Source organism: Mirounga leonina, unplaced genomic scaffold, assembly GCF_011800145.1.
Source record: "Mirounga leonina isolate KUSES-001 unplaced genomic scaffold, KU_Mleo_1.0 Mir_115, whole genome shotgun sequence".
NCBI lineage: Eukaryota > Metazoa > Chordata > Mammalia > Carnivora > Phocidae > Mirounga > Mirounga leonina.
In genome coordinates, this window is record NW_023270268.1 from 45,459,502 (window position 1) to 45,486,200 (window position 26,699).

General features: G+C 38.2%; 2 protein-coding genes across 2 annotated transcripts in view; one reads left to right on the forward strand and one right to left on the reverse strand.

Moving 5' to 3' along the window:
• The window catches only part of MED12L (mediator complex subunit 12L), a 317,050-nt gene that overhangs the window by 85,118 nt on the left and 205,233 nt on the right, over positions 1–26,699 (forward strand). The window contains exons 12-15 of the mRNA XM_034997061.1: positions 9,141–9,272; positions 12,492–12,618; positions 14,821–15,035; positions 17,252–17,428. Of these exons, the coding sequence (XP_034852952.1) occupies positions 9,141–9,272; positions 12,492–12,618; positions 14,821–15,035; positions 17,252–17,428 (651 nt within the window). The remainder of the gene's footprint in view (positions 1–9,140; positions 9,273–12,491; positions 12,619–14,820; positions 15,036–17,251; positions 17,429–26,699) is intronic.
• On the reverse strand, positions 20,616–26,444 carry GPR171 (G protein-coupled receptor 171). Its single transcript, XM_034997117.1, has 2 exons — positions 26,349–26,444; positions 20,616–22,310 (listed from the first exon to the last, which is right to left on the reverse strand). Exon 2 carries the CDS (start codon positions 22,257–22,259, stop codon positions 21,300–21,302), a length of 960 nt encoding a protein of 319 aa, XP_034853008.1. The 5' UTR covers positions 22,260–22,310; positions 26,349–26,444; the 3' UTR covers positions 20,616–21,299.

A 26,699-nucleotide genomic window follows, 5' to 3' on the forward strand; every position in this document is an offset into this window, starting at 1 on the left:
CAATTATATTGTTCTCAAAACTATTTTTTGCATTTGTATTATTATTTAAATGTTGATGATGTAACTGGAGAATGGCAAATTCATCTTTTGGCATAGTGCAAATTAATGACAATTAATTGATTTATATACTCAGAGGAATTGTTTTAATTTTGTTTTCTTATCTGTCACCTTCTCAGAACTCAGAGTTGTGCTATGTTTAACTGCTGCTTAAAAAAAAAAAAAGTCCTTTTTGCTTTCATGGTATTTGTTTTGTTTCTTAGATGTCCTAAGACCTAAAGGCTCATTGATTCTAAGGATGTGAGACTAGGAAAACCTGCCTGTTTTCCATCAAAAAATTAGCCATCTTAAATATCTTTTGGAAATGTACATAGGGAATCAGTCATTCATATTTAGAAAGATTTTTCACAAGTGAATACTATTTATATGTAAATATCCTGTCTTCTGGGTTTGTGGTTAACAACCTTAGTCTTACTTCATGGTGATTCTGCATGTTAAGTGCTATTTGTGATCATGTACAACAGGCTTACGTTCTATTAGCAGTTTAGACCACGTTTTAACTTAATGCAACTCTTGAAATTCATCCAGATCTCCATAATGTGCCTCAGGTTGCAAGCCATATAACTTGCTAATAACACTGCTCTATATATTATCCCTTGTTTATTGGTGCTGTAATATGACTTTTTAATCCAGATATGACCATTTTGTTTAATGTTGACTAAGAGTGATTAATTACATTTATAAACTTGTCCTGTTAGTCTCAGATTATAAAGCTGTTGAAGAGCCTTATTCAGTATCTGATCTCAAGTTCTTTTAGTTTGCTGTTGCTTACATTAATGAGTCATTGGTTTTTCCCCATTCCCTTTTATGGTATCGTTTTATAATATAGGTAGCATATTAACAAATTTCTTAAAATAGCAAACAATCTGATCAAGTATCTTCTAATTTCTAGAGGAAGCCTGACTCTCAGATGTAGTTGTCAATTATTTTCCCTTCTTTGTTTGTTATAGAAGACATGTGGTTAGTTTTTATAGACCATTGGGTTATTGAGTAATTGAATAAAAACTGAATTAGGCTTAACCTATCAAGTTTAAGCTCACCCTTCCCAGGAAAGAAAAATGTGACCGATCTCCCTGATGATGAAGAACTTCTTCACATTTGGGGTGTCTTTATTATAGATGTAGATGGCACCATCATGATGATTATTTGCAACAGAGTTAACAATGATTTCAATGTTTTACCACTGTAGGTGTTTCCAAAGTTCATGAGGCCAAAGAACAATGCTGTTATTTGAAGGACCTTGCTGATTTTTGAATTTTGTGTCCATTCATTGTCTTACTTGTTCTCATTATAGCAATTATTTCTTCTTGTGATTTTTTTTTGTTTTTAATATTTGTTGAAGTACGAGTTATTACAATACAGTGCAGGATGATACAATGTTACTAGTTTCAGGTGTCTTGTGATTTTTATGTGCATAGGATGGAATACATTTTTGACATTATGAAGTGCCCTTTAGCCCACAACTTGGACGCTTCTCCCACTCTTCTGCCCAGAAGGTGGGGGGTATGTTGGCATACGAGCTCCTCCTGTGGAGCACATAGCATGGATTTGACTCTTAGGTCAGTGACTTAGTAGCTTTGAGCCATTTAACGAGTTACTTAACCTTTAGGCCTCAGTTTGCTCAACAGTCATAGCATTATAGTGAAAGCATCAGGACGGGGCATATCGTATAGCAAACACTCATTAGGTACATGAGCAGTAACCACTGTTCATTTTGGAACATATCCTTTCGATATTTTCCTGGGCATTTATGTACAGGTTGGAGGACATAAATGGATTACATTCTACAAAATATTCTGCTGGATTTTCTTTTTCTCTCTGCTTACTGTTGTCCATCACTTGCTTATTTTTGTTTTACTCATGATGTTCAGCTCTCTTATTCTAATAAAGCCTTCTAGTTCTCTGGGTTGGTGGAAGAAGATAATCATTTTATGTAAGCTCTAGTGATGTTGCCATATCCTCTCAAGTATTTAGTCCTTCTTCCCATTGGCTAAATCCTTCAGAATGATTCTAAGTAATAGTGTTGGGACCAGCATCCTTGACTCATTAAATTAGGAATGAGAATACATCTAGTACTTAACACTTAATTAGCTGTTAGGTTGTCAGATACTTTTCTATATTAAGTAAGTGCATGTGTGTTTTGGGGGAGGGGAATAAAATGTAAACTCCTCCCACCATTGTCTGACCCCCATCTTACCTTGTTTTTGCTTTTGGTTTCATGTAGGACAGTGTTGCTTTTACTCTATGATGAAAAGTATCTGTTGACTCTACTATTTGCCAGACACTGAAAATAAATGCTGAAAATAAAACCATGAAAAAGACAAATCCTTGACTTATACGAGTATCTGGTCTAGCAAGTATTAGAGGAGGAACGAAGTCTTTGGTAATTCATTTTCTGCGTGTCCATTTGATTATAAGTCTGGCACATTCCTAAAGAGGTAGGAGTCTGACTGGAACACTGGGTGGCAGTGACTGATTGGAGTGGGGCTTAGCAACAGGCTTCCTGGTGTGTGTGTGTGCGCGCGCGCGTTCGCGTGTGCCCCTACTTGAGAGATTTCCGTGTAACATCCCAGTGATGCTCTTTGTGCTTCTAGAGATCTTGATTTGGTGATGATGGGAGCAACAGAAAAATGGGCTTTGGAATTAGGTCTCCTAGTTCTGCCCCTTTAGATCTCTGTGCCCTTGACCATCTTAACCTCTGAACCTCAGTTTTCTTATCTTTCAAATGGGAATAGCAAGACCTACTTCAGAGTTTGTTGTGGAGATTAGAGGTGATGTGTGTGAAACACTCAGTGTCTGCTCGATAAATATATTCAGCTATTATTTCTACTACCTGTGGCTGGACATTTACAAGTGTTAGTATTGTTATTGCCATGATTACATGTTTTAATTTATGCCGTGGCTAGAATTCAGATTCTTGACCCCCTGGTTTGGTGCTTTTTCTCTGGCCTTAATTTTATGTGCCATAGCCCAATTTCTCTTTCTTTCTGTCTCTTTCATTCTTCTGTATCCTAGTTGCTTCTATGTAGTTGCAGCCTCGGGGTGCATGCTGTGGACTATTAAAGTCTTACTATCTATTATGAAGTATCAATATGTAAAGCTGCCTGTTACTGCTCCTGAAGATTCCAGGTCCCCTTTACAGTATTTGAGATGATAAAGGACTTTCCTTTAGTAGCTCTCAGAGGTGTGTCTCCATTTCCTAATGGATTATTTGAAACCAATAGCTGGAGATCTAATAACCATGAAGCCATGTTGTGAAAGATGCATATTACATGGAAGTAATATTCTGCACAAGAGAGCAGAATACTCCGATGTTGTAAGCATCAAGAGTGGAGGTGGAAGAGCCCAGAGAAGCTTGGAGCTCACACAAAGGCCATTGTGTATTCTAGGACGAGGGTCAAGATTACCTTCCTGGGTTCTTTTGAACACACAGTGTTGCTGTACTTACTTAGGTCATTTCCCAAGATTTATGTTGTGGCAAGAGTTTTATTAATTAGCTGAGTGATCTTGGACAAGCTGTTTGACATCTCTATGCCTTGGGTTCCTTAATTGTAAAATGACAATGATAACTAGCTTATAGGTAGTAAAGATTAGACGAAACAATTCCTGAAACACATTTATTGCAATGTTGGACTGTAAATTGAGTAAGCACTCAATAAATGTTAATTATCTTTATTACCACCTGTAAATTTGCCAAGATATCTTTATTACTGATTTTGAGGGTGATTATAAGTCCATACTAAGTTATTTTATGTTTTAAATTTTCATTAAAAATGACTGAAAAGAGGGTCACCTGGGTGGCTCAGTCGGTTAAACGTCTGACTCTTAATTTCGGCTCACGTCATCGTCTCAGGGTCATGAGATCAAGTCCCATGTGGGGCTCTGCACTCAATGCAGAGTCCGCTTGGGATTCTCTCTCTCCCTCTGCCCCTCCCCCCGCTTACACACGAACATTTTCGCTTGCGCTCTCAAATAAATAAATCTTAAAAAAATGACTGAAAAGATTTACATTTAAGGTCAGGAACTTTCAGCTTTTAATTTTTGTTGTGTCTGCTTTTGTCAGTTAATAAATGCTAAGATTTTAGTAATGACTAGAATAAGTAATGCGTATTTCAGAAAACCTATTCTGAAGAGTATTTTTGATCGGAATAGAGGCAGTTTCATCTGGTCAGGGCTAATCTCTTAGTATCCCAAATGTTTTATAAGGTTGAGCACAGAGCAGCATGCCTGATGAGTACCTGATAGATTTTTTTTCTTGTGACCAAAGAATTGCCCAGTCTTCACTGCCTATCAAAGACCCCAATACAGAATGCAGCACTAAATCTAAGAGGAATGGGGTACCCCTCTGTGAATCCCCTGGAGCAGGAGGAGGAGCAGTATCCCCAGAAGAAGTAGGAGTGCTGCTTCTGAAAGAAGGGAGGAATGGTGGGCTGGTGGGGAGCTGCCCTTGTCTGAGAGGGGAGAATGCTGTCGGAGGGGATTTGAGTCTTACTGGTAATCATGCGTCTTGGACTTCCCCTTTCCTTTGTTCAGTGGCAGGCCTCTCCGGTCTGCCTTCCTTATTTATACATCTTTAATTAGATACTGAAATATCACCATTTGTCTGCAGAAAAATAGAAATAAAAATAAAACACCACACAAATGTCCATAGTTCATTGCTGAAGACAAATGCTCTTGCCTGTGAACCATCCATAAGGACTTTCTCTCCATGTGAGTTCATTCTGTTTTCTCTGATTTGATCCCTTATGAGCCTCCTTCAAATTTCAGAGGGAATCTGTCAGTTTCTGGGGCTAGAAAGGGGGGAGCGTTTTAGTATCATGCTTCACTGATGAGCACTCCTATCTTCTTACTTTAAGATAATTTCCTTGGGTTATATTTTCAGAGATTGAATTATTGGAACAAATGATATAAAAAAACATATTTTAAAGATTTTATTTCTTTGAGAGAGAACATGAGCAAGGAGGGAGGAGACAGAGGGAAAGGGAGAGGCAGACTCCCCGCCGAGCGGGGAGCCTGACACAGGACTCGATCCCAGGACCCCGGGATCACAACCAGAGCTGAAGGCAGACACCCAACTGACTGAGCCACCCAGGTGCCCCTCTTTGCCACTTTTTATTTGCTTGTTTAAAACTGCTTTGAAGTAATTTCCTGTTGCTGCCATAGCAAGTTATCAGAAATTTAGTGGCTTAAAGCAGCACAAATTTTTTCTCTTGCAGTTTTGGAGGTTATGATCTTACTGAGCTCTAATCAAGGTATCATTTGGGCTGCATTCTTAGGGGGCCTCTAGGGGAGACTCCGTTTCCTTCTATTTCCCAGCTTCTAGAAGCCCCCTGCATTCCTTAGCTTGTGTTCCCTTGCTCCATCTCCACAGTACCCAGCACATCATCTTCCAGTCTCTCTCTCACCCTGGCTCCTGCTTCCCCTGTCACATCTCTTTGCCTCACAACCACCCCTGTGATTACACTGGTCCCACCCAGTAATCCGGGATAATTCCCCCCCCCCCTCAACATCCTGAACTTAATCACAGCCACAACGTCCCTTTTGTGCTTTAAGGTAATGTCTTCACATGTCCTGGCTTTAGCGTGTGGACATCTTTGGGGGTGGGGGTGTTATTCTGTCTCCCACCACATACTCGTTTCTTCTCTTGTTCATCTCTCTCGAAATTTAACTCATTCTTCAAGATTTTTCCCAAAAGCCACTTTCTAAAAGGAAGCATCTAGTAGTTTCCTTCAGTCTTCTCTTTCGGCTTCTGTTAAATGTTGACTTTCTGAGATAATTTTCATTTCCCGTTTTCCTTTTTTCCTTTTCATTCATTTCCTTTCCATTTCCAAATTATTTGTACACATGTATGTCTCTCCCACTTAATTGCCATCTTGCTGAAGGACAGGGACTGTAGTTTATATCTTGAACTCCTAAATTTCCTCAAATTTTTGCCTTGAAGTTATTATATGTTAAAATCATATTTACTAAATTTCACTTAACAAATAATTATTGTTTTAAAGAAATGGAGCTTAATATTCTTAGAAATTTGTTTATAGGGTGCAAATGCACTTCAGTTTACATATTAGAGGTTATGATGTCCTGTTGGCAGTTACTTGAATTAATTTGTAAAATAGCATCTGGAAGGCAAATGAGAGTGATCCTCTAATTTTCCAAAAGTTGATTGATGCAGAGTAGTGGGGGAGGGGTGCAAGGATCTGCCTATGGGGAGTGTGAGCCATGGATGTCTCTTTGTATGCACATTGAACATGTCTAATTGGATATACCCTGGAACTGGTGCTTAGAGTGAAAAAAGCAGGATATCCTCGTTTTTGGTAGTGGAAGCTAGAAGAGGCCTCTTGGTAAAAATAGCTTAAAATGTTAATCAAAACTTTGTAGTAATTAGTAGGAGTCGGAAGGGGAGTTTTCACTGAAAAATTATCTTGAAAAATATGCTGAAATTATAAAAGTATTTTATAACTAATAGATAATTTTTCAGTAATAAAGAACTAATGAAGTACATTTTGACCCAAATACATAAATGTAATTATTCATATTGCAGGGATAGTTTGCTTTCAAGTTGGTATCATGTGCCCTGATTTTCCAACATGATTTTCTAAGTTAGTAATAAAACATCTTTTGTAGTATCTTACTGTTTCTTTTAAAATAGGCACAGAACCTATGTATTCCTCCATCCCCACCACTCCAATATCCTAAGGAAGGACTGGCATTATTTGGCAGTCCATCTGATATTCCAAAAGGAGTGGACTTTGCACTATTTGAATCTGGCCAGTATTGGAAAATATTTATTAGTTGAAAATAGATTATGGGCATATAACTGATATGAATATAAGAAAATTTCTGTAATAAATTTTATATTTTAAAAACATAATTTTTCAGCAGCATTTTCCTTGGATTTTCGTAATTCACTTATTTCCTAATAATTACAAATTGAGACCACAGCTGTAGCAGGCCGACTGCAGGCCCTCCTGTCTTCAAGTTAAGATCTCAGATGTCTGTAAGCTGGGACTGAGATATGGAAGGTGCAGATAGCCAGACTTAATTACTTCCTCTTCGATGTTGTCAAAACGTCTTGTAGCTTTCTTGTTTTTTTTTTAAGTTTATTTTATTTATTTTATTTATTTATTTAAGTAATCTCTACACCCAACATGGGGCTCGAACTTAGGACCCCAGGATCAAGAGTCGCATGCTCCTCCAACTGAGCCAGCCAGGCACCCCACGTCTTGTAGCTTTATGATTAGTTGTCTTTTTTGCTTTTCTTTCTAGAAGGTGAACTTTCGGAGCACAGGGGCCAGGTCTTTTAAATTTTTGTTTCCTCAGTGCCTAGCATGGGTACTTAATAAGTGCTTTTGGAAGTGAATTGACTCCTTCCTAAGAAGGGCTTATTTTCTAGCACATTACCCCAACTCGTGGTCCTATCTGGATGTGTTAAGAAGAAGTGTTTTCCCTTATATGTGCTATTCTGTGCATCTTTAAGTCAAGCAGAACCTATTACTTAAGTTGAACGAGTGAGTCATTTATTCTTTTGTAGCCTATTTTCATCTTATTTTAATGATGCTGAAGAAAATAAAAAAAACTTTATAAATGTGGATATGATGCACATTACTGACTGCATGAATTTATTAAAAACTGATGGTAGTATTTTTAGGGTAACTCCTTTTGTTGTCTATAATCTAAATCTAAGCATGTGGTGCTTCACTGAATTGACTTTTATATTTTGACTTTTCTCTGGATTAGATGGAATCCAGGCAAACATTCCTTCTAGTCTGCTTTCTTTTTTAAGTGTTAAACATAACAATCTTTATATATTTTAATTGAATTACTTCTTTTAATTTAAATTAAGAGACCTAGAGATGCTTTTGAGATCTGCCCTAAGTAACATTTCTTTGTTTGAGTCAACATGTGTTTAACCAAGTTTAGGGTAGGATGACTAAGAATCTTGGAACAAACTGATTTTCATGATCTAAATTGTTTGCTAGTATCTACAAGCTGATTAGGGATTCTTACCTTGGGATTCTTGGGTGTCTTAGAGTCCATGAACTTTCTGAAAAGTTGTGCTAGATTTATGTGTGTATGTCTGCATATTTTTCCTGGGAGTGTGTTTACAGCTGTTATAATCTCAATCGAACATATGGATTCTAAAACGTTAAGGACTTCTCACGTAAATGCCAATACTGTAATTATCCAGTTCTTCTGGCATAGTGTTTATACAACTGGACAAATAATAAAAACGGGCAATTGGTGTTACATTGGTTGGCATGCATCCTCTAAAAGGAAAGGTGAGGTTACATAAAAGGATGATTCCTCTTTTCTCTTAACTCCCCCTGCCTGTCTCTAATTCATGTCACTTGGGTTCCTGTGACCTTTCTTTGACCCCTCTGATCCTCAGTCTGTGGGGCCCATTTCTAGGCCATGGCAACCACAGTGCATTGTTCCAGGGACAGTGCTGAGCCCCACATAGACCCAGGATATACTGCCCTCTGCCAACTGTGTCTGCTTTTAATAATTTGTTTCTTTCTGATGCTTGGTTGTCATTTTTTATGTTGGTTGTTTCTAATGCAGTGAGTCTTTGGCCAGCATTCCAGCCTCCCCTCCAGTTCCCTTCAGTTCCTTGTTGGAGTGGGTGGCTTGCTGAGCTGCCATGTTCGGATTGGGCAGCGAGTGAGGCCTCTGAGTGTGAGGGGGCCAACAGTGGAGTGAGTGCTTGGGGTTGGGAGCAGCTCTTCTGGATATTCAGTGCTCAGTTGCCCTTTCTCTTGGCTTTTGGTGTTGAGCTCTGGAGGATCAGTGGGGCTGGGTGATAATTCTGTGTAGATGAAAGGCATATGCAAGGAGACTGTTAATTCCCTTGAAACTGTTACAGACTGAGCTGTTCTAGTGATTTCCTTCCTTGTCACTAAAGTGTTGCTCTTTATACTTCAGTTAAAAAGGATTTGGGAACATTTTCTGAAATGACTATAATAAAATATAAGAAAGCTTAATTAAAGAAAGCTTTAAGAGTGTTAAAAATTCCATCGCTTGCTTTCTGTCATTGGGTGAGCGCTTCACTTGACGTGGCTGGTCCCCCTTTCTCTTGACTGTAGGTTGCCCCCAATGACGAAGCCGTGGTGACACTGCTGTGTGAGTGGGCGGTGAGCTGCAAACGGTCGGGCAAGCACAGGGCCATAGCTGTGGCAAAGCTCCTGGAGAAGAGGCAGGCGGAAATCGAGGCAGAGGTAGGTTCAGTTTTCTTTCTGACATTGGAACGCCATCATTTAAAAATAACTGTTTTGGAGAGGATTCTTTTTTTTTTTTTTAAAGATTTTATTTATTTATTTGAGAGAGAGAATGAGAGAGAGCCCATGAGAGGGGGGAGGGGCAGAGGGAGAAGCAGACTCCCCGCCGAGCAGGGAGCCCGATGCGGGACTCGATCCTGGGACTCCAGGATCATGACCTGAGCTGAAGGCAGTCGCCTAACCAACTGAGCCACCCAGGCACCCCGAGGATTCTTTTTTCTTACTCATTATGCTATTTTTTTCTCTCTCTCCAAGGAAAAAAGGGAGAATGTACAAATTCACATAAGGACTACATATAGGATCCCTTTGAGTTGATGAAGCCAATAATTTATATTCTGGACTAATTTAGAATTGTATCTTTTAAAATAAAACTTCAACATCTGAATTATTTGTTTGTTTAAAAGATTTTCTTTGTTTGACAGAGAATGAGCACAAGCACAAGCAGGGGGAGCAGCAGGCAGAGGGAGAAGCAGACTCTTTGCTGAGCAGGGAGCCTGATGTGGGACTCGATCCCAGGACCATGGGATTATGACTTGAGCCGAAGGCAGATGCTTAACTGACTGAGCCCCCCCCAGGCGCCCCTAACATCTGATTTAGAACAAAGACCTCTCCCTATATGAGGTTGAGATACACATGCACATATATACGTTTTGTATTATATACATATATATATACACGCTCACACACACACAGAAATGTATATAGTATACACCAACTATTTGAATTTTAAAGCTACCTAATACTTTAGTGGATCTGGAAATATTTTCTTTCTTTTTTTTTTTTTTTTTAAAGATTTTATTTATTTATTTGACAGAGAGAGACACAGCGAGAGAGGGATCACAAGCGGGGGGCGGGGGGAGAGGGAGAAGCAGACTTCCCACAGAGCAGGGAGCCCGATGCGGGGCTCGAAGCCAGGACCCCAGGATCATGACCTGAGCCAAAGGCAGACGCTTAACGACTGAGCCACCCAGGCGCCCCTGGGAGTATTTTCTTGAGCAGTTCTGATTTTGAGATTACAGATACCAATTTGTATTAGTTCTGAGATTGTATTTTGGCCCCAGAGAGAGCATTTAAAGCCTCGGAAGTGGATTATGAAGGAAAAAAAAAAACCAAAACAAAGCTAACTTGATAAACTTTAGCTTTTGTTGAAGGGAAAATTTTTCAGCCAGCCCCCTTATCTGTCCGTGAGATCTGGAGGTCTGGCCAGGAGAAAGGCTTTGTGTGGTGTGAGCGGCCCGCGGTCTCTCCGCCCCACGCAGACCGCTGCAGGGCCCCCTCCTCTCTGCTCCTTGCTCCTCACAGCAGCAACCACCGTCTTTTCAAACTAGAAGCAGATCAAGTTGTCCCCTTAAGCAGACTCCTGATGGATCCTTACTGTGTCCACAGAGCCTTGTATGGGCCTCCCTGGACCGCCTTTCCCTCGTCTCAATATTTCTCCCCTGGGTCACAGCTGCAGCTGCCTTGGCCCTCCTGTACCTCCAGCACAGCAAACCAGCTGCTGCCTTGGGACCTTGGTCTTGCTCTTCCTACTGGGTGGCACACTGCTCCCTAGTCTTCACATGGCCAGTTTCTTTCTGCCATTCCTAGTTTAGGAAGTGTGGCTTTCTAGCATTCCTAGCTCAACATGTGTCACCTCCTCAGGAAGATCCTGCGTCACCCACCCTTCAGGCGCTCTTTCTCACAGCACTCTGTTTTCCTCTCCTTGTTGGTTTATTGTTTAATGCCTGCCTACCGCCCTCTAGAATGTAAGCTTGACAACAGGGACCTTGCCCGCCCTGTTCAATGTTGTGTCTTTGGCACCCAGAATAGTGTTCAGTGCATAGTTGATGCTCAGAAAATGTTGTATGAATGGATGAGAACTTAGCTAGTTCTGTCTTACTGATAATACTCTTTCCTGCGAAGCTCTTAAAAAATGAAATAGGAAGAATATATCTATAGACATCTCCTCCTGTTGGGAGAGTACTATTCACCAAATAAAAAGGATCACATTGTTCAACGTGGGGCTTGAAGATACTGGGTTAAGTAAGGTATGAAACACATGACCCATTTTACAATGTGCAGTTTAGGAAAGGTGTTTCATTGCTGTTTTTTCTAGAAATAGATAGATCTGTGAATTGCAATGAGTAAATTTTAGTAAGTTGAATTTCTCAAATTTAATTGCTCCTTCTGAGTTGTTACATCACACAGGCATCCCTTCTTCCAGTGTGTTCTAGGAACACACACACAATCACTTTTGGAAGAGGCTCACACTGATGACTTTGTAATTTTAATAGGTGTAAATGTATCCACATCTAAAAAATGTATTCTCTGAGGGATGTTTAAGATAATTGATTGTTGTTGAACCATCACCATTTTCAAAATTTGACCTTCGTGAAGAGAGGATGGAATGTAATAATGAATATATTAATATTAAAGAATAGACAATGAAAATGGGAAGGTCAGAGGGATATGAAAAAGAATAGAAAACAGGGTTCTGATTGCTTTTGAACTGTTTCTTTTCTGGTCTCCTAGTAAGTTCTGTCTTGAATGCAACTTCTCTAGATCTAACTTTCATCAGCTATGGAGATTCCACAGGTTCTAAGAGATCCTAACTGGTGAAGTGTGATGAGTGAAAGAATCTTATCAGAGGAATTATGTTCACTTTCTCATTTGACATCACAGTTCCCAACATCCCCTGTACACACTTGTAAATACACTCACCTAGCAAGAACAAACACAAAAACATCGAACTCAATAACATGCCCAAAAGTTTCTTAGGGGAAGTATATACAGTTAGTTAAGCATGAGCTATTTAAAAATGAAGACAACTTTGAGTTATTTTTAGCAATTTTGCATAGGGATAATGAGTAGTTTATTGTACTATGCTGTATATTCGGTGGATAGTTATAACTTGTGGAGAGTTTATAATTTACATGAATAATGTTTTCCATGGGTGTCTTGGAAATCATTTGAATTGTTCTGGGGTAGTTTCCCCTAACTTTGAGATATTATATTTACCTATGACGCATAGCCCTCAAATAAGTACAGAAATCTCAACTAATTTTGCATGTTTTTTTTTTTCTGCCAATTTAAATGTTAATAAAAAACTAACAAATTCATGATCCATTGTGGCTACATTGCCCTCTGTAATTAACTGTGCTTGTTTATTTTTAATCTTAGAGATGTGGTGAATCAGAGGTATTAGATGAGAAGGAGTCCATTTCTTCAGCCTCTCTTGCTGGATCTAGTTTGCCTGTTTTCCAGAATGTTCTACTAAGGTTTTTAGATACACAGGCCCCCTCATTATGTAAGTAAAGTTCTTTGCTTCTAAATCTTAAATAAAAGATTGGAGCTAATTCTTACTCTCTTTCTTCCTTATTTACATCTTAATCAAGAGTTCTTGGTGATGAATATAATGTATGTTTTACTGAGCAAAATTTTGTTGAATGTTTTTAATGGAGATTTCTATGCAATTTTAAAATTAGGTGAGCTGCAAAGACTTGAAAATTTCCAGAGTTTTAAAAATTTAAAAATAAGTCACCTCATTCTCTAATATTTGGTGGTCTAGTTTTCCCTTTCTAGATCTTTCTTACCAAAATAGAGGAGCTAAGGTCCTCTGATGTTTCACTGTCTAAATCACTATTGTGATTAGGAATTTTCTCTTTTTGCACTGTTTTCAAAAGTTCTCATTTTACGACTCCTGATAAGAAAAAAGGGAAAAGTCAAACCAGAGTACTTTATAACCAGGTGCTTGATGTAAGGAAATAATTTGTGCAGATGGCTGGCTGCTCGCCTATACTCTATGGGATGTTCTGTCATCTCCCATTCTTCTGTCTTTTATTCTATTGTTTGTGGGGAGTCAAGAGTTTGGGGATTATAAGCCCAGCAGGCTTATACTGTAAACTGACACTTAAAAAATTCATTTATGTGTGCTTAGCGGTCTTGATCTTATTCTGAGGCTTTCATGTGACACAGTACAGCAGGGTGAGTCTTTAGGTAGATAGTGCTGAAACAACAGAAAATGGCATAAAGTGAAAAGTGATAGGGGAGAAAATGCATGGAGGGGGCGGGAGGGACAGGTTTGTTGTGAAGAAGGAGGTAAAGCAGCAGGAAATAGTACTGCTTCTGATTCCTCTGAGAAGGCCCTCATTTTGGGTTGAATGGTGCTTGGGGATGAGGTTCCTTAAGTGACTTGGTGGCTGTTCTGGGCTCAGGGGAGAGCTGGAGCCACACTAATGGTTGCAAGGTAGGCAGCTGTAGCAAAACACGGAAGAGGAAGCAGAAAAATGGAGGACAGAAGAGATCCTAGGGAGCAGAAAATACATGGTCAGGAGTGGAAGTTAGCTGCTCTACCTTCTCTTGTATTTCTGGAGGAGATGGATACACATTTGCCCTTTGTGTTCCTCAGCCTGTCCCCACTCCTGCTTGTTCTTTGGGAAGCCCTTCCTCCTCTCTGCCTCTGCTTGTTCTGGATCCCATTTCCTGCTGTCAGAGCTATGTGTGTTCTCTGTGTAGATGTTGTGCATCCCTGACTTCTGCAGTGGACGACAGCAAACGCTAAGGCTTAAGTGTTAGGGAAGGCGCTTCATGTTCCCTGGATCCATCTGTTTGTCTCTGTTGGTGTTTGCGAGCATGATGATAGCAGGGCCCGAGCTTTGAAGGGTTGCTCTTAACATTTTTTAATCTCTCTCAAGGGTACAAAGTTTCAGAGTGCAGCTGCAGTATTAAAAGTCGTAACGTGAGTTAAATAGACTGGCTATGAACTGAGAAAGACTGCAGAGCTCCATCTTCGTGCCTTTTTGTCTCGCACCTTCCCTCTTTCTAGTGGATCCCATGCAGTAGTATTTTCAAGTACCTTTTGAACTGTTTTATTATAAAGTGTCCTTTGAAAGGTACACACGCATACCTCACAAATATACAGACACTCTCAAGCTATGAAAACAGTCATGAGCTGTTCTAATAGTAAAACCAGAGAAAGCAGTTTGGTGCTGCCTTTTTTTTTTTTTTCCTTACCTGAAATTTTACGTATTTATATTATTAAGTGGTTACTCATTTGTCAGGGACCACTATCTTTAAACTTGAAATTGTGCTTAGCACACTGGATACTATTTTTCAAGTACAGCGGGACAATCGTGTGCTTGTTCTGCACAAAATGCTTGCACCTCATAGTGCATTTTCTAATAACTCTTCTGTGTAAAAAAAAAAAAAAGAAAATATTGTTAAGACTTTCCTTTTTTTTTTACATTTGTTTTTTAAAAAAATTTATTAGAGAGCGAGCATGAGTGGGGAGGGAGGGAAGGGGGAAGAGCAGGGGAGAAGCAGACCCTCCCTCTCCCGCCGAGCAGGGAGCCCGACATGGGGCTCGATCTACGACCCTGAGATCATGACCTGAGCTGAAGGCAGATGCTTAACCAACTGAGCCACCCAGGCACCCCTTGTTAAGCCTTCCTATTTTTTTTTCCCCCCCTACTGTATCAAGGGGACTGATTGTTGATTTGTTTCTACGTAGCGGATCCAAACAGTGAATGTGAAAAGGTGGAATTTGTGAATCTGGTGCTGCTCTTCTGTGAGTTCATCCGACATGATGTCTTCTCTCATGATGCATACATGTGCACCCTCATATCTCGAGGAGACTTGTCAGTCACTGCCTCGACCCGACCGCGGTCGCCAGCGGGAGAAAATGTGGATGAACACTACCCAAAGGACCATGACATGAAAATGGAGGTATGGTCCTGGGAGTGGTGCCCCAGCCCTGAAAACAACACTCAGCTGGGAAACCCCTTTGAGAGGATTGTTTCGTGGTGGAAGGGTGATTGCATTTTAATTGTATTCTCCTGTTAGAGAACTCATTTATCTCTACTCCTCACTAATAAAAAAAAAAAAAATATGGGATATATCCATTCCAGAATTTTCTTTTGGAAAATGAATGAAAACTATTAATGAAAAGATTTGACAGTCCATAACATTTTTTATTGGACAAGAATTATATGCTTCCAATTTTATGTATTTCTAATTTCCAGTTTTTCTTTAATGTTGTGCCTTAAAATCAGACTGATTTTTGCCTAAAGTCCCGTTCTAAGGAACATCTTTTCCCCAATTTATCCATTGCTTCTGTCTTTCCTACAAAATGGGAAATCCTGTTTTGATCATAGCACATCATATTTTCATTTCAATTAATTGAAAACTCCAATGTGGAATTGTTCTTTTCAACAAATTATTTTTTACTATGAGTATGACTATAGTTTTCTGCCAATTTCTGGTGTTTTGGACATTGTTCTTGATATTTAAAGAAGTTTTCAAGGCAGAAAGCATGGAGGTGGTAAAGGGAAAGAGTGGAAAATGATGAGAGCTTGTGGAGGTCCCTTAAAATCAAGCCTCATGATGGTTCTGTGAGAGCTTAAGCATATGCTGTGATGATATTTTTTTAAATTATCCTTGTAATTGAAAGACCTGGCATTAGAATTACATGTGTGGATTCATACTTTGTGTTCTTAAGATTTGGTGATCAAATGGTGCAGGAATTTAAAAAATTGTTTCCTTAATGTAAATACTGTTGTTTCCAAATTTGTCCACAGAAGTTATAAAAGGCTAAAAAACTAAAGTTACTTTACCTGTTTATGCTTCTTTTATGTTTCTGTTTCTTCCTTTCTATTCTTGGATATCGAGGTATCTTATTGGGTGTACTCTCAGATTTTTCTAAGAAAAGTTGGTGAGCACGTGACTGGGAATAGCCTAAAGGAGGGACATTATGACCGGTTTGTTTTTTAATGTTTTTAAGTTTGTGGGCTCTTTCCTTCAAGTATCATGAAAGGTAAATCTTATGAGAATAAAGAATGTGACTTTGCAAAGCAAGTACATGTCTTAAAACTTCTCTTTTTTGGGGAAAAATAGATACTAGGGAGAGAAAAGACCTAGGGTGGTTAAAAACATCACTGTCATATTTTAGCTTCAGTTTTTTAATTTAATTTAACTACAAAATTTACAGTGTCACTTTCTTTCTCTGGTAATTATCAGGAACAGACTATAATGGCGCATATGGGCATTGACTCAGGAACTACTAATATTTTTGATGAAGTAGACAAGAATGACTTTAAAACTGACTTTGGTTCGGAATTTCCAGTAGGTTCAGCCTTCAAATTCTTATTGACTATTAACCCCTCTTCCCCACCCCTCTCCCAGCTTGTCTCCGTCCTTCTGTTCCTTGCCCTACGTACTGGAATGACTTGTGTCCCTGTGATGTAAATGTCATCCTACCATATTCCTTTCTAGGGTACATCATCTTGTGCAATTGTGTCATTTCGGTTCATCCTTAGTTTTAGTTGCATTGTCTCTTTTGTAGAGTAGAACACTCCTGTCCTCCTAGTTGACTGTGACTTTTGTTCATCTTGAGACCATCATCTCTCAGGAATACATGAATAGTTTCATCATGACAGTCCATGTTGATGTGTTATGTATGTGTTCAGTTTCTAAATAATAGCTTTTCTGGCTCTGGACTTGTTACGCTTTTTCTACTTTATCTCCGTAAAATTATAGTATTTTCTTCCTTATGGATCTCAGTGAGGTGCTTTATAAAAAATACTGTTTGGGGTACTGACTAAAACTTTTGTATCTGTTACTCATGAGGAAACACTTAACCTATGAATCTGATGTTGTCTCTGGTCCTCTGGGAAGTGTAGCTTTGCACAATTTTTACGTGTGTGGTGGTCATTTTCTCATCTTCAAAATGGGAGATGATGTTGATAGTTTCCTACTAATCTTAATATGAATTTTGTGGAAATTAACATAGTTTCTTTATTTTCTTTATATATTTTCTCAGTGTTTAAAGAAGGAAGAGATAGTGTAGGAGTGTCTTGTGTGTTTGGAGTTTTGGTATGTAGCGCTGTGTTTTGGTGTTGCTCTCTTTCATTTACAATCTCCAACATTTATTTTACATGACTTAGATTTTTTCTCCCATGCCTGGAGAATCCTGTGAGAATGCCAACCCTTCCTTGGGCAGAAGAATGTCGGTTAATGGTGAGAAGTTGCTTAAGAGAGAAAAACCCAGGGAGCTAATTTTTCCATCTAATTATGACCTCCTGCGACACCTGCAGTATGCAACCCATTTTCCCATACCTCTGGTAAGTCACAGCTTTGATCAGTTGGCAACCTTGATTGTTTCATTAAAAGATCATTAACCATTGACTATTCTACTTGCCTGAGTAACACATTTGAAAGCAGGTGAGTTTTTCATTTACTGCTACTTTTATAATTATGATCGTATAGTGTATGTACAGTTGTAGTTCAAATTTGTGATGGGATGCTACTGGCTAGCTAGAATTAATGGAATTTTCTAGATTATTATCCTTTTATCAAGAGCATTTGAGTGACTGGAAATGACATCTAAATGTGTTTTCCTACTTCCATTTGAAACTCATTTCCTGAGTAGCTTTTATGTGCACTGTATTGTGGTAGGTACTTGGTATTATACAGACGAATGAGAATTTTAGGACACAAGAAAGATGAATAAGATAGGAGGGAGACAAATGTGAAATGATACACACTAAAATAAATGCAGTAATTTAGTAAAAACCCAAGTGCCTGCTGGAAGGTGAACTGTTTAACATTCCTGGGTCTCTTCCACTCTCAAAGAATAAATATTGGAGGGGAGAGAGAGCATCTGATTGCAAAGTTGGGTAAGGCTTCATAGAGGAGGTTGTATATGACATGGACTTGGATTTCAAACTAATGAATTTAAGAATTGAACAGCATATGAGAAATACCAGGAAATTTAGTGTTTAACTCTTAACAAGTGACGTGCTTTTTACTAAAGGGAAACAAGATTGGTTTTTTGAAAGTAATGAAAATTGGGCCAAAATCTGTAAATATGTTTATATTTGTAGGTTTACTATCTTTTTTCCTGGGATTTTAAGAGAAATTTTAATGAGCTGTTTTTTTGTTGTTGTTGCACGCTATTATTATTTTAACAGCAGTGTGATTGTGAGGTATATATAATGTTCTGGATATCTTTGAGGAGTTTTGCTCTGCAAACTAAATATTTTCTTAATTTTTAATTTTTATTATTTTGGAACTTTCAAAAAAAAATTTTTTTTACATGTATTTTTTATTACAATTAAGAATCTTCTTTTTGGTGTCAGTTTTTCTGTCCAGGGCTGTGTCAAAAGTTGTCACAATTCTTTCTTGCTCATAACTGGCTGAATACATTTTTTTTTTTTTTTTTTTTTGCTTTACCTGTACATATCACTCATTTCCAACATAATGGAATAATCTCACTGTGCATTTAGGGCAACAGAAAGGATAGCCTGATATTTTAGATCTGTGTCCTGAAGAATTTATGGATGAATATTATAATGTCTGGGATTGGTCTTAAAATAGTTGGCATCAAAAATGGGGGGGCAGGATATCGAAGTCTGGAGTTCAGTTAACACTTAATAGACCAATGTTAATTTCCTACTTTTGGCCAATGTATCATGGTGATGTAAGCCATTAACATTAGGGCAAATGGGATGAAAGGTTTGCTGTACTATCTATGTGCCTTTTCTGTAAATCTTAAAGTATTCCAAAGTAAAAACTTAATTTAAATAAAAAGGAGAGGGGTAATAAAGCAAATAGGGCAAAATGTTGACTATGGTTGAAATTGGTTGAGGATTCTGTGTTCTTCTCTTGGGTGGGCAGAGCTTTGCTCACCTCCCTCTCCCATGTGTCTTGGTGTGCACCCAAGCACAGACATCTCTGTTCTGTTGTCCATGTGACCCTTGTCTACACAGTCATTGCCAGCATGTAACATTCTAAAGATTGTCCACCTCCTTAGAGGAAGGAGCATGAATGATTTCTGGTGATTAAGTCTCTCATGATGGATTATAACATAACTGTAATGCAATCATAACACAACTACTAGAAAATTGATGTTGTAGGATATAATTCTTTTAATAGCCTTCTATCACCAGTTGCCCTAGGCCTCCCTTTACTCTGAGTGTCATTTAGAATAAAACATCATCAAGAGGAAATGAACGTATATACTAATGTAACATCGACATTAGGAATGCTGTAGAGAGTCTTGTTCTCTTCCTTAATAAAGAGGGAAAATTTGACTAACCTATCATGCATGAATAGGAGAAGCATATAAGAATATGATTAAAAAAAAAAAATTGCTCCCTCCCACCCCCCTTTCTGTCTTCACTCACACTTAGTGAGTGAAGACCAAGGAGAGAAGACTAATGGGGACTTGACCAAAAGATTCAGGAAAAGCAACTAGTAGTTTCACGTATGCTCATATGAATCATGTCTTGATCTGCCGGTCAGTAAAAACAAGTTAGACCATCAGCAAGCACAGGTTCTAGCAGGCTGGCATTTCAGCAGCCCTTTACACCCTGGGTCAGATACGTGATGCTGAGGGGGGTTCCTGTCATGACCACTAGCTAGAATTTGTCCGGGACTTACCATGGTAGAAGTGTGACTTTTTTTGGGTGCATTTTCTCATATATTACTCTCTTCAAACTCAGAAAATACTGAAATTGTACACCAGAATTGTCTTGGGTTCAAGCTTCAGAAAATAATTCTCAATACAGAACTAAAAATGACTCTGGAATCAAACTTGTTTTGTTAGTTTCCAGGAATACCCTTTCTTTCTTCCTTTCTTCCTTTCTTTCTTTCCTTTCTTTCCTTTCTTTTCTTTCTTTCTTTTTTTCTTTTTCTTTCTTTCTTTCTTTCTTTCTTTCTTTCTTTCTTTCTTTCTTTCTTTCTTTCTTTCTTTCTCTTTCTTTCTTTCTTTCTTTCTTTCTTTCTTTCTTTCTTTCTTCTTTCTTTCTCTCTTTCTTTCTTTCTCTCTCTCTCTCCTCTCTTTCTCTCTTTCATTCTTTCTCTCTCTCTCTCTCTCTCTCTCTCTCTCTTTCTTTCCTTCCACAAATGGGAAAGTTTATTAAAGTGAAAAGTACACTCTTGAGATGTGAGAGTGGGCGAGCTCAAGAGAGCTGCCAGGAACACCATTTCTTAATCACTGCAGCTAATGCAAATGTATTACCAATTGTTGCAATACAGGCTTTTGCTATTGAAATGATCCCCCCACCCCCAGTCTCAGGTATCATTATCTAAACTTTTCAATTTTCTTTTTCCCAAATAAGTCTTTTATTTTATACCATCTATTGAGCCCTTTCTGCATTACTGGCAGTAGAGAGAATTTGATCTAAGGGTTGTGACCCTGAGAACTGGAGTCCCCCATTCTTTAAACTGCAGGCCCCATGTGGGGTCAGACTCAGACATGGTGCCAATCAGCCCAGCATGTGCTGTGTTCCCTACAAGGTCTTGCTGTGTGTGTATCTGGCATGTCTCTTTGAAGGCCATTTGAGTAGTGCTGTTTTTCCATATCTTTGATGTGAGTTTTTAGTTCCATAACAGTACTTTCAAGCAGCCAGTGTAGTTTAACAACTTGCTTGAAAATGTTGTAGGGTCTATTTCATGTTACTACAAAATAAGGAATCACTGAATTTGTCATTACTTAGGGTAGAAAGTCTTTATTTATAACCTTACAAAACAATTAGATATTAAAAATCAGAGTAGTAAACCAAAAGTTTACCATCTTTAAAATGATGGATTAAAAATAAATCAGGCACAGGTGGTTTCATGTAAAAATCAGCTGGACTTTTTTTGGTATGATCTAAATGGTTTTATTTAAATTGTGTTGCATATTTCTATCAAGAAGTCAGTTCCCGGTATTTAAATGAATACCTCACGAATGCCTCTGAGTCTGTCATAAAACTCCTTGAGATTTCAAGGATAATGCAAGGTTTTATGTTGGTTCAACAGCATCTTTTAGTTTTTTTGTACAAATATTTGGGTTAAGGATCATTAACAACCACAAGAGTACTGCTTGGCTTACATTTGGAAACAGTTTCTCAGTAAACCAGGCCACATATGCTAGCTGTCTTTTTTACTTAGGCTCTTTGCTCTCTTTCCCACTGAGGCAGGAAGTGATAGCATGAGAAATCCCATGTTTTATGCACTGTTTTCACCATTTGATTTTTCTTTTGGAGCCTTGGTCTCCTTACGTGAAGCAAAAGTCTTGGTGACTGTTAAGCGGAATGCTTTTGAGAGGTGATAGTACAAGATCGGATCAAAACACAGGTTTGACACGGCAAGGAGCAGTGTGGCCTCTTTGGCTTTGAATAGTGAAATCCTGGTTGGGCAGTCAGATATTACCTCTGTCTGGCTCAGGGTGTATGGGATTCGGACAATGTGATATGGGACAAAACATATGATGTAGCCTGTAGTCACTAAAAGGATGTTGATGAGGGCTTTTTTCACATATGGGTAATTTTCATTATCTTTGTTTCTGTAGAGCTGTCGAATTACAAGGCAGTTAGATATTAAAATGATGGCTGAGAAATTTAAAAATATTGCCACACATACGAAATTTGTCAGCAAATGCCAATTTCTGCCAAAATCCCTTTTGAATTCCATGCATCCCACATTTGGCTTCTCCTCGATGTCTCTGATGGGAATCATCATGTTGGGCACTGTTATAAGAAGGACCATTAGCCACACCACAGTCGATATCATTTTGGCAAATCCAGGTTCTTGGATCCGATAAATCTTGGAGCTGTGTGTCAACTGAAGATAGCGATCAATGCTGACAAATGCTAAGAAGATAATTGATAAGTACATATTAATGTAGATGAAGCAGGCTGTCACTTGGCAGTGGAAAATCTTCAGCTTCCAGGGTGCCACGCCCAAGTCGACAACGATTTTTACTGGTAATGCCAGAGTCAGCAGGAAATCAGCCGTAAGCAAATTAATTAAGTATATGCTTACACACCTGTGATTTGTGTTATTCTGTATAAAAGCCCAGGTTGCAAAACCACTTCCAATAATTCCAACAAGGAACACTAAATAAAAAAAATATGTGAATGGCTCCAGATCTCTGTAAACTGGGCAGAAGATAGAACTGTTTGTCATCTTGAGGGGAAGTAAGGATGACTCTGTTAAAAAAAAAAAAATCCAAAGAATCTGTTTAAAAAAAGAGGTGGGGGAGGGAGGTTAGTAATTAAAGTTAGAAATGATTTTCTTTAAAAACATCTGTACTCATAACACCTGGGTCACAATTTTTCTGATTTTTAGATAGAATTTTATTGGTAAAACATCATAGATTGTGAGGAGGCCTGGGTTTTCCATGATCTGTTTTCATGATTTTGGGAAATCCCATATAGGTTTGCTTCTAGAATGGATATTTTTGACATCACACTTTTGCATTCTGATAGCTCTTTTGTTACCACTTGGGTTGGAAGGTAGTTTGCAGAGGAGATAAGTGAACTGAAATTCTGAGAAACAGGCAGAGAGGAAATGAGGGTAAAATGGTTTGGTTGTGGCTGAGCCGGAGGAGGTTTCAGTGAGGCTTCCTGGCTTGCTGTTTTCATAGATTGACAAGAGCTCCTCATGCTGGAGGAACCTAGGCTGAGTGGGGAGGTAACGGGGGACAGAAAATTGTCCTGAAATTTAGAGGTAAGGCCCTTCATTGTGTCAAGTACCAGAGCGTGTTCACAATCACCATTGCATTTCATTTTTCTGTTCAGCAGAAAGAATTGAAGGGTTAGAATCTGGCTTGAATTGATGCTTATTCCTTCCTTTTCCTCACTCCATTCCCTAGTGACCTAGGCCTGTGATGTCCAGTATGTGGCCGCATGTGACTACTGAGCACTTGAAATGACAGCCACTTTGACAGCCAAATTGACATGGGCTGTAAATGCAAAATACACACCAGGTTTTAAAGATTTTTTTAGGAAAGACTATAAAAATAATACAACTAGTAAAAGTGCACTGTTTTGTACAATAGTACAATTAGTAAAATATCTCCATATTTTTTGTATTCAGCATATGTTGAAATGATATTTCTGATATTAGGTTAAATATATGATTAAAATTAATTTCTCCTGTTTCTTTCTGCTTTTTCAAATGCAGCTACTGGATAATTTTAAAGTACCTGTGTGGTTTGTTTTCTATTTCTGGTAAATAGTGCTTGTATAGATGTTTCTGTGTCAGTGTTTTTGAGAAATTTGACGACAAATGTAGGCTTCTAGAACAAGAATATATGATCACTGGTTACAGAATTCTCAAAGAGAAGCTCAGTTATCTTAGTATGAAAACATCTAACTATAATACTTATTTTCTTTCACTGTAGGTTTGAGGCAGTTAAGCCCAAAAGTATAAGACATATCCTTAGCACCATTGTGACTGATACTGATAATGACAAAATCTTGTCATGTGCCCTCCAAATCTGGAACATAAGTGTAAGTTAAACCAATTGGGCTTCATTTATTCTCTTTGACCTGGTCCACACTAATGCTCTTAGGGCCACAGGTATATCTTTTTGGTGCTGCTTCTTGGTGTGCACCCTCCTCATGCATATTAAACACCTTCCTTTAGTTTTAAAGACCAGAAGATTTTGTGTTTTAGCAGAGAAAAAAACCTGATACACAACTTAAAAACTGTGAATCTGGGTCACTGGGTGGCTCATTCTGTTGAGCGGCTGCCTTTGGCTCATGTCATGATCTTAGGGTCCTGGGATAGAGCCCAGCATCAGGCTCCCTCCTCAGCGGGGAGTCTGCTTCTCCCTCTGCCCCTCCCCCTACTGTGTTCACATGTACACCCTCTCTCCCAAAAATAAATAAATAAAATCTTCTTAAAAAAATAGCAAATCTTAATTATAGTGGCTAAGAAGGCCAAATAAGCCCATTCTCTGAAACCTCCCTTAAAAGTGAAACAACAACAACAAAACCTTTTGAAGCCTTTCTGATCAATTATTAATTCTCCTGATTATTTAATGATCCACTATATACACCTTGGGATGAAACACTATACACCTTGGGATGAAACACTATAAGCAGATTAATAAGGCAGATCTACATAAAACTTTATAAATTAAAGTGTCATTTAAAAGGGTACATGTCCTTCCTCTTTCCCAACTTGAGATAGGACTTAGGGTTCATGCATAATTCATTCTGCACTAAACTTAATGAAAATAATTGAGTACTTTGTGTCTGGCACTGTGCTAAGTACTTTACAGGTACTTATTTAACCTCTCATCATTCCTATCACGTAGGTGTTATTATCCCTACTTTACAAATGAGAAAACTGTGGCAAAATGAGGTTAAGTAACACCCAAGATTATATAGTTGCTAAATTATAGAGCCAAGATTCCAACTCAGGCAGTCTGATCTCAGAAGCTATGTTCAAAACCACTCTAGAACTTTCTCAGTAATAGTAATAATCATGGTGATGGTGATGATAATAACTATTATTATAGTAGCCAGCCTTACTAAGTGCTTACTATGTGGCAGGAACTATATTCTAGGCAATTTTCATGTAAAAGAGCAGAAAGAAAATATTAGTTCCTAACTTTTCCTTTAAATACTAATGAGAGAGGCTCAGACTTCAAGTATTTTGATGTTTCCTTTTACTGTATATATATTTAAAAACCAGACCTAGTTTCTGTCTTTTAAATCTAAACCTCCCTTACTTTCAAAGTTCCCATGACCTAGTTGCTTCAAACCATCCCTACTGTCTTTATCTTAATTCCCTAGATTGGTGGTATCTCTACTCTGCTGTGAACTGCTCCTTCCTGCCTTTGTACTCTTGGTTGTGATAAAATTTGGGGAATCATAGGACTTTAAGGGTGGAGGGAAATTTTATTGACAGCATCTAGTCCAAGTCTCAGATCAGTTGAGGAGACTGGGGTCTGGCACTTGGATGTTGCTCAAGGTTTTCCAGCTTGTAAGAACAGGCTAGAATCTGACCCCATTGATCATTTTTAGGCTTTCTGCCCTTATCCTTCCTATATCCAAATCCTTCCTATCTTAAAATGCCTGGAATAAGCTCTTTGTGTCTGAAGTCTACTCCAGGCTTCACTGACTTCTTAGGACTCTGTTTTTTGGATAGTAACCATTTATTTGAACCTTGGCATTCTGACCATCCTTTTCTTCTCTGGGTCAAAAGCTAGTGTTGGTATAAATTGATCATCGTCTCCATCTCCCACCTTAACTCATTGTTCCTTTACCAGATGCTAGGATTTTGGCTTATGCTCTTGTATTTCTAATGTTATATGATAATAGTTAATACTGTGTTTTTTTTTAAGTGTTCCTATTGCTCATACAATTATACAATAAAGTCTCATTTTATAGATGAATATATGGTAAAGAGGATTAGAAAATTGTTTTCATCAATTAATAATATTCTCTATAACTAGAACTGGCCATATATACCACTTATGGGTAATTTATTTAAAAATAATTACAACATAACTATTTATTTGATGATGCTTGAGATTCCTGTAGTGCCTTGCACTTGCTTTTCATGAACCTCAGTCTAGATTGCAATGAAAAACAAATCTCTTCATTTAAAATTTTTGGTATGTTGATTAGAGGTTAAATTATACTATAATAGCATTTTGTGTTCTCTATCACAAATTTGAAAACCAAGTGCTTTGATAAATGTTTTGTCAACCAATTATTTAGCCTGTGAAAATTTGAGGTGCTGTGGCAAAAATCAAGATTTCAAGTGTCTCCTTTGTTTGGGATAGAGTGCCCATTGCTTAGAATATAAATACACTTATTAGATTTTTTTTTTTTTTTAATGAAAGTCACAGTAGAATGTTCTTGAAATTATGTATCATTTTTGTGGAGGGAAGTCATTTCAAATCTGTTGCACCCTGTTGTAAAGACCTACAACATGGTGTTTATCCATTCTGTTATAAAATATAAAATTGAGTTACTGAATAGTTATGCTCACCTATAAGTAAGTATTCAGTTTTGTATAAATTAAACTTTTTTTTTTTTTTTTGAGAGGAATGGAGGGGGTCACCAGATAGAAGAAAATTATAGTGCAGTTCATAGCGAGAATCTATTTAGAATTTAGAATTTAGTAATTGGTGCCCTTACAAGCAACCTTATTACACATTGGCATTTCCAACTTCTATGTTTTAAACACCGAATATCATAGCTTCCCCTTAGATGGAAAGGTATTTGAATATATCAAGTACTTAAAAAGACCTACCTGGGGGTATATTCTCTGAGCCACAGCGGGCTCGCTGCAGGTCTTCAGAGAACCATGAGTTAGCCGTCTGGCCTCAGCAAGAGCACTAGCCGCTCTATCGCACGAAGGTTGGCTGTACTAAAAATTTCCTTTCCTTTTTGTGTGGTTTTAAAGTGTTGCATATTGACGTAAATGAAACTGTGGTTTGTAAATAGTTTAACTGTATGAAAGTCTCCCCAAGAGGTTCAATTTTGTGTGTGCTTTCTTTTGTGTGTTTATATATTCTTTTAGAGGAAAGATTTTTTTGGTCCATTAGAGTGCCTAGCATTTTTTTTTTTTAAAGCATCCAAGATATGTTTTCCATCATAACGA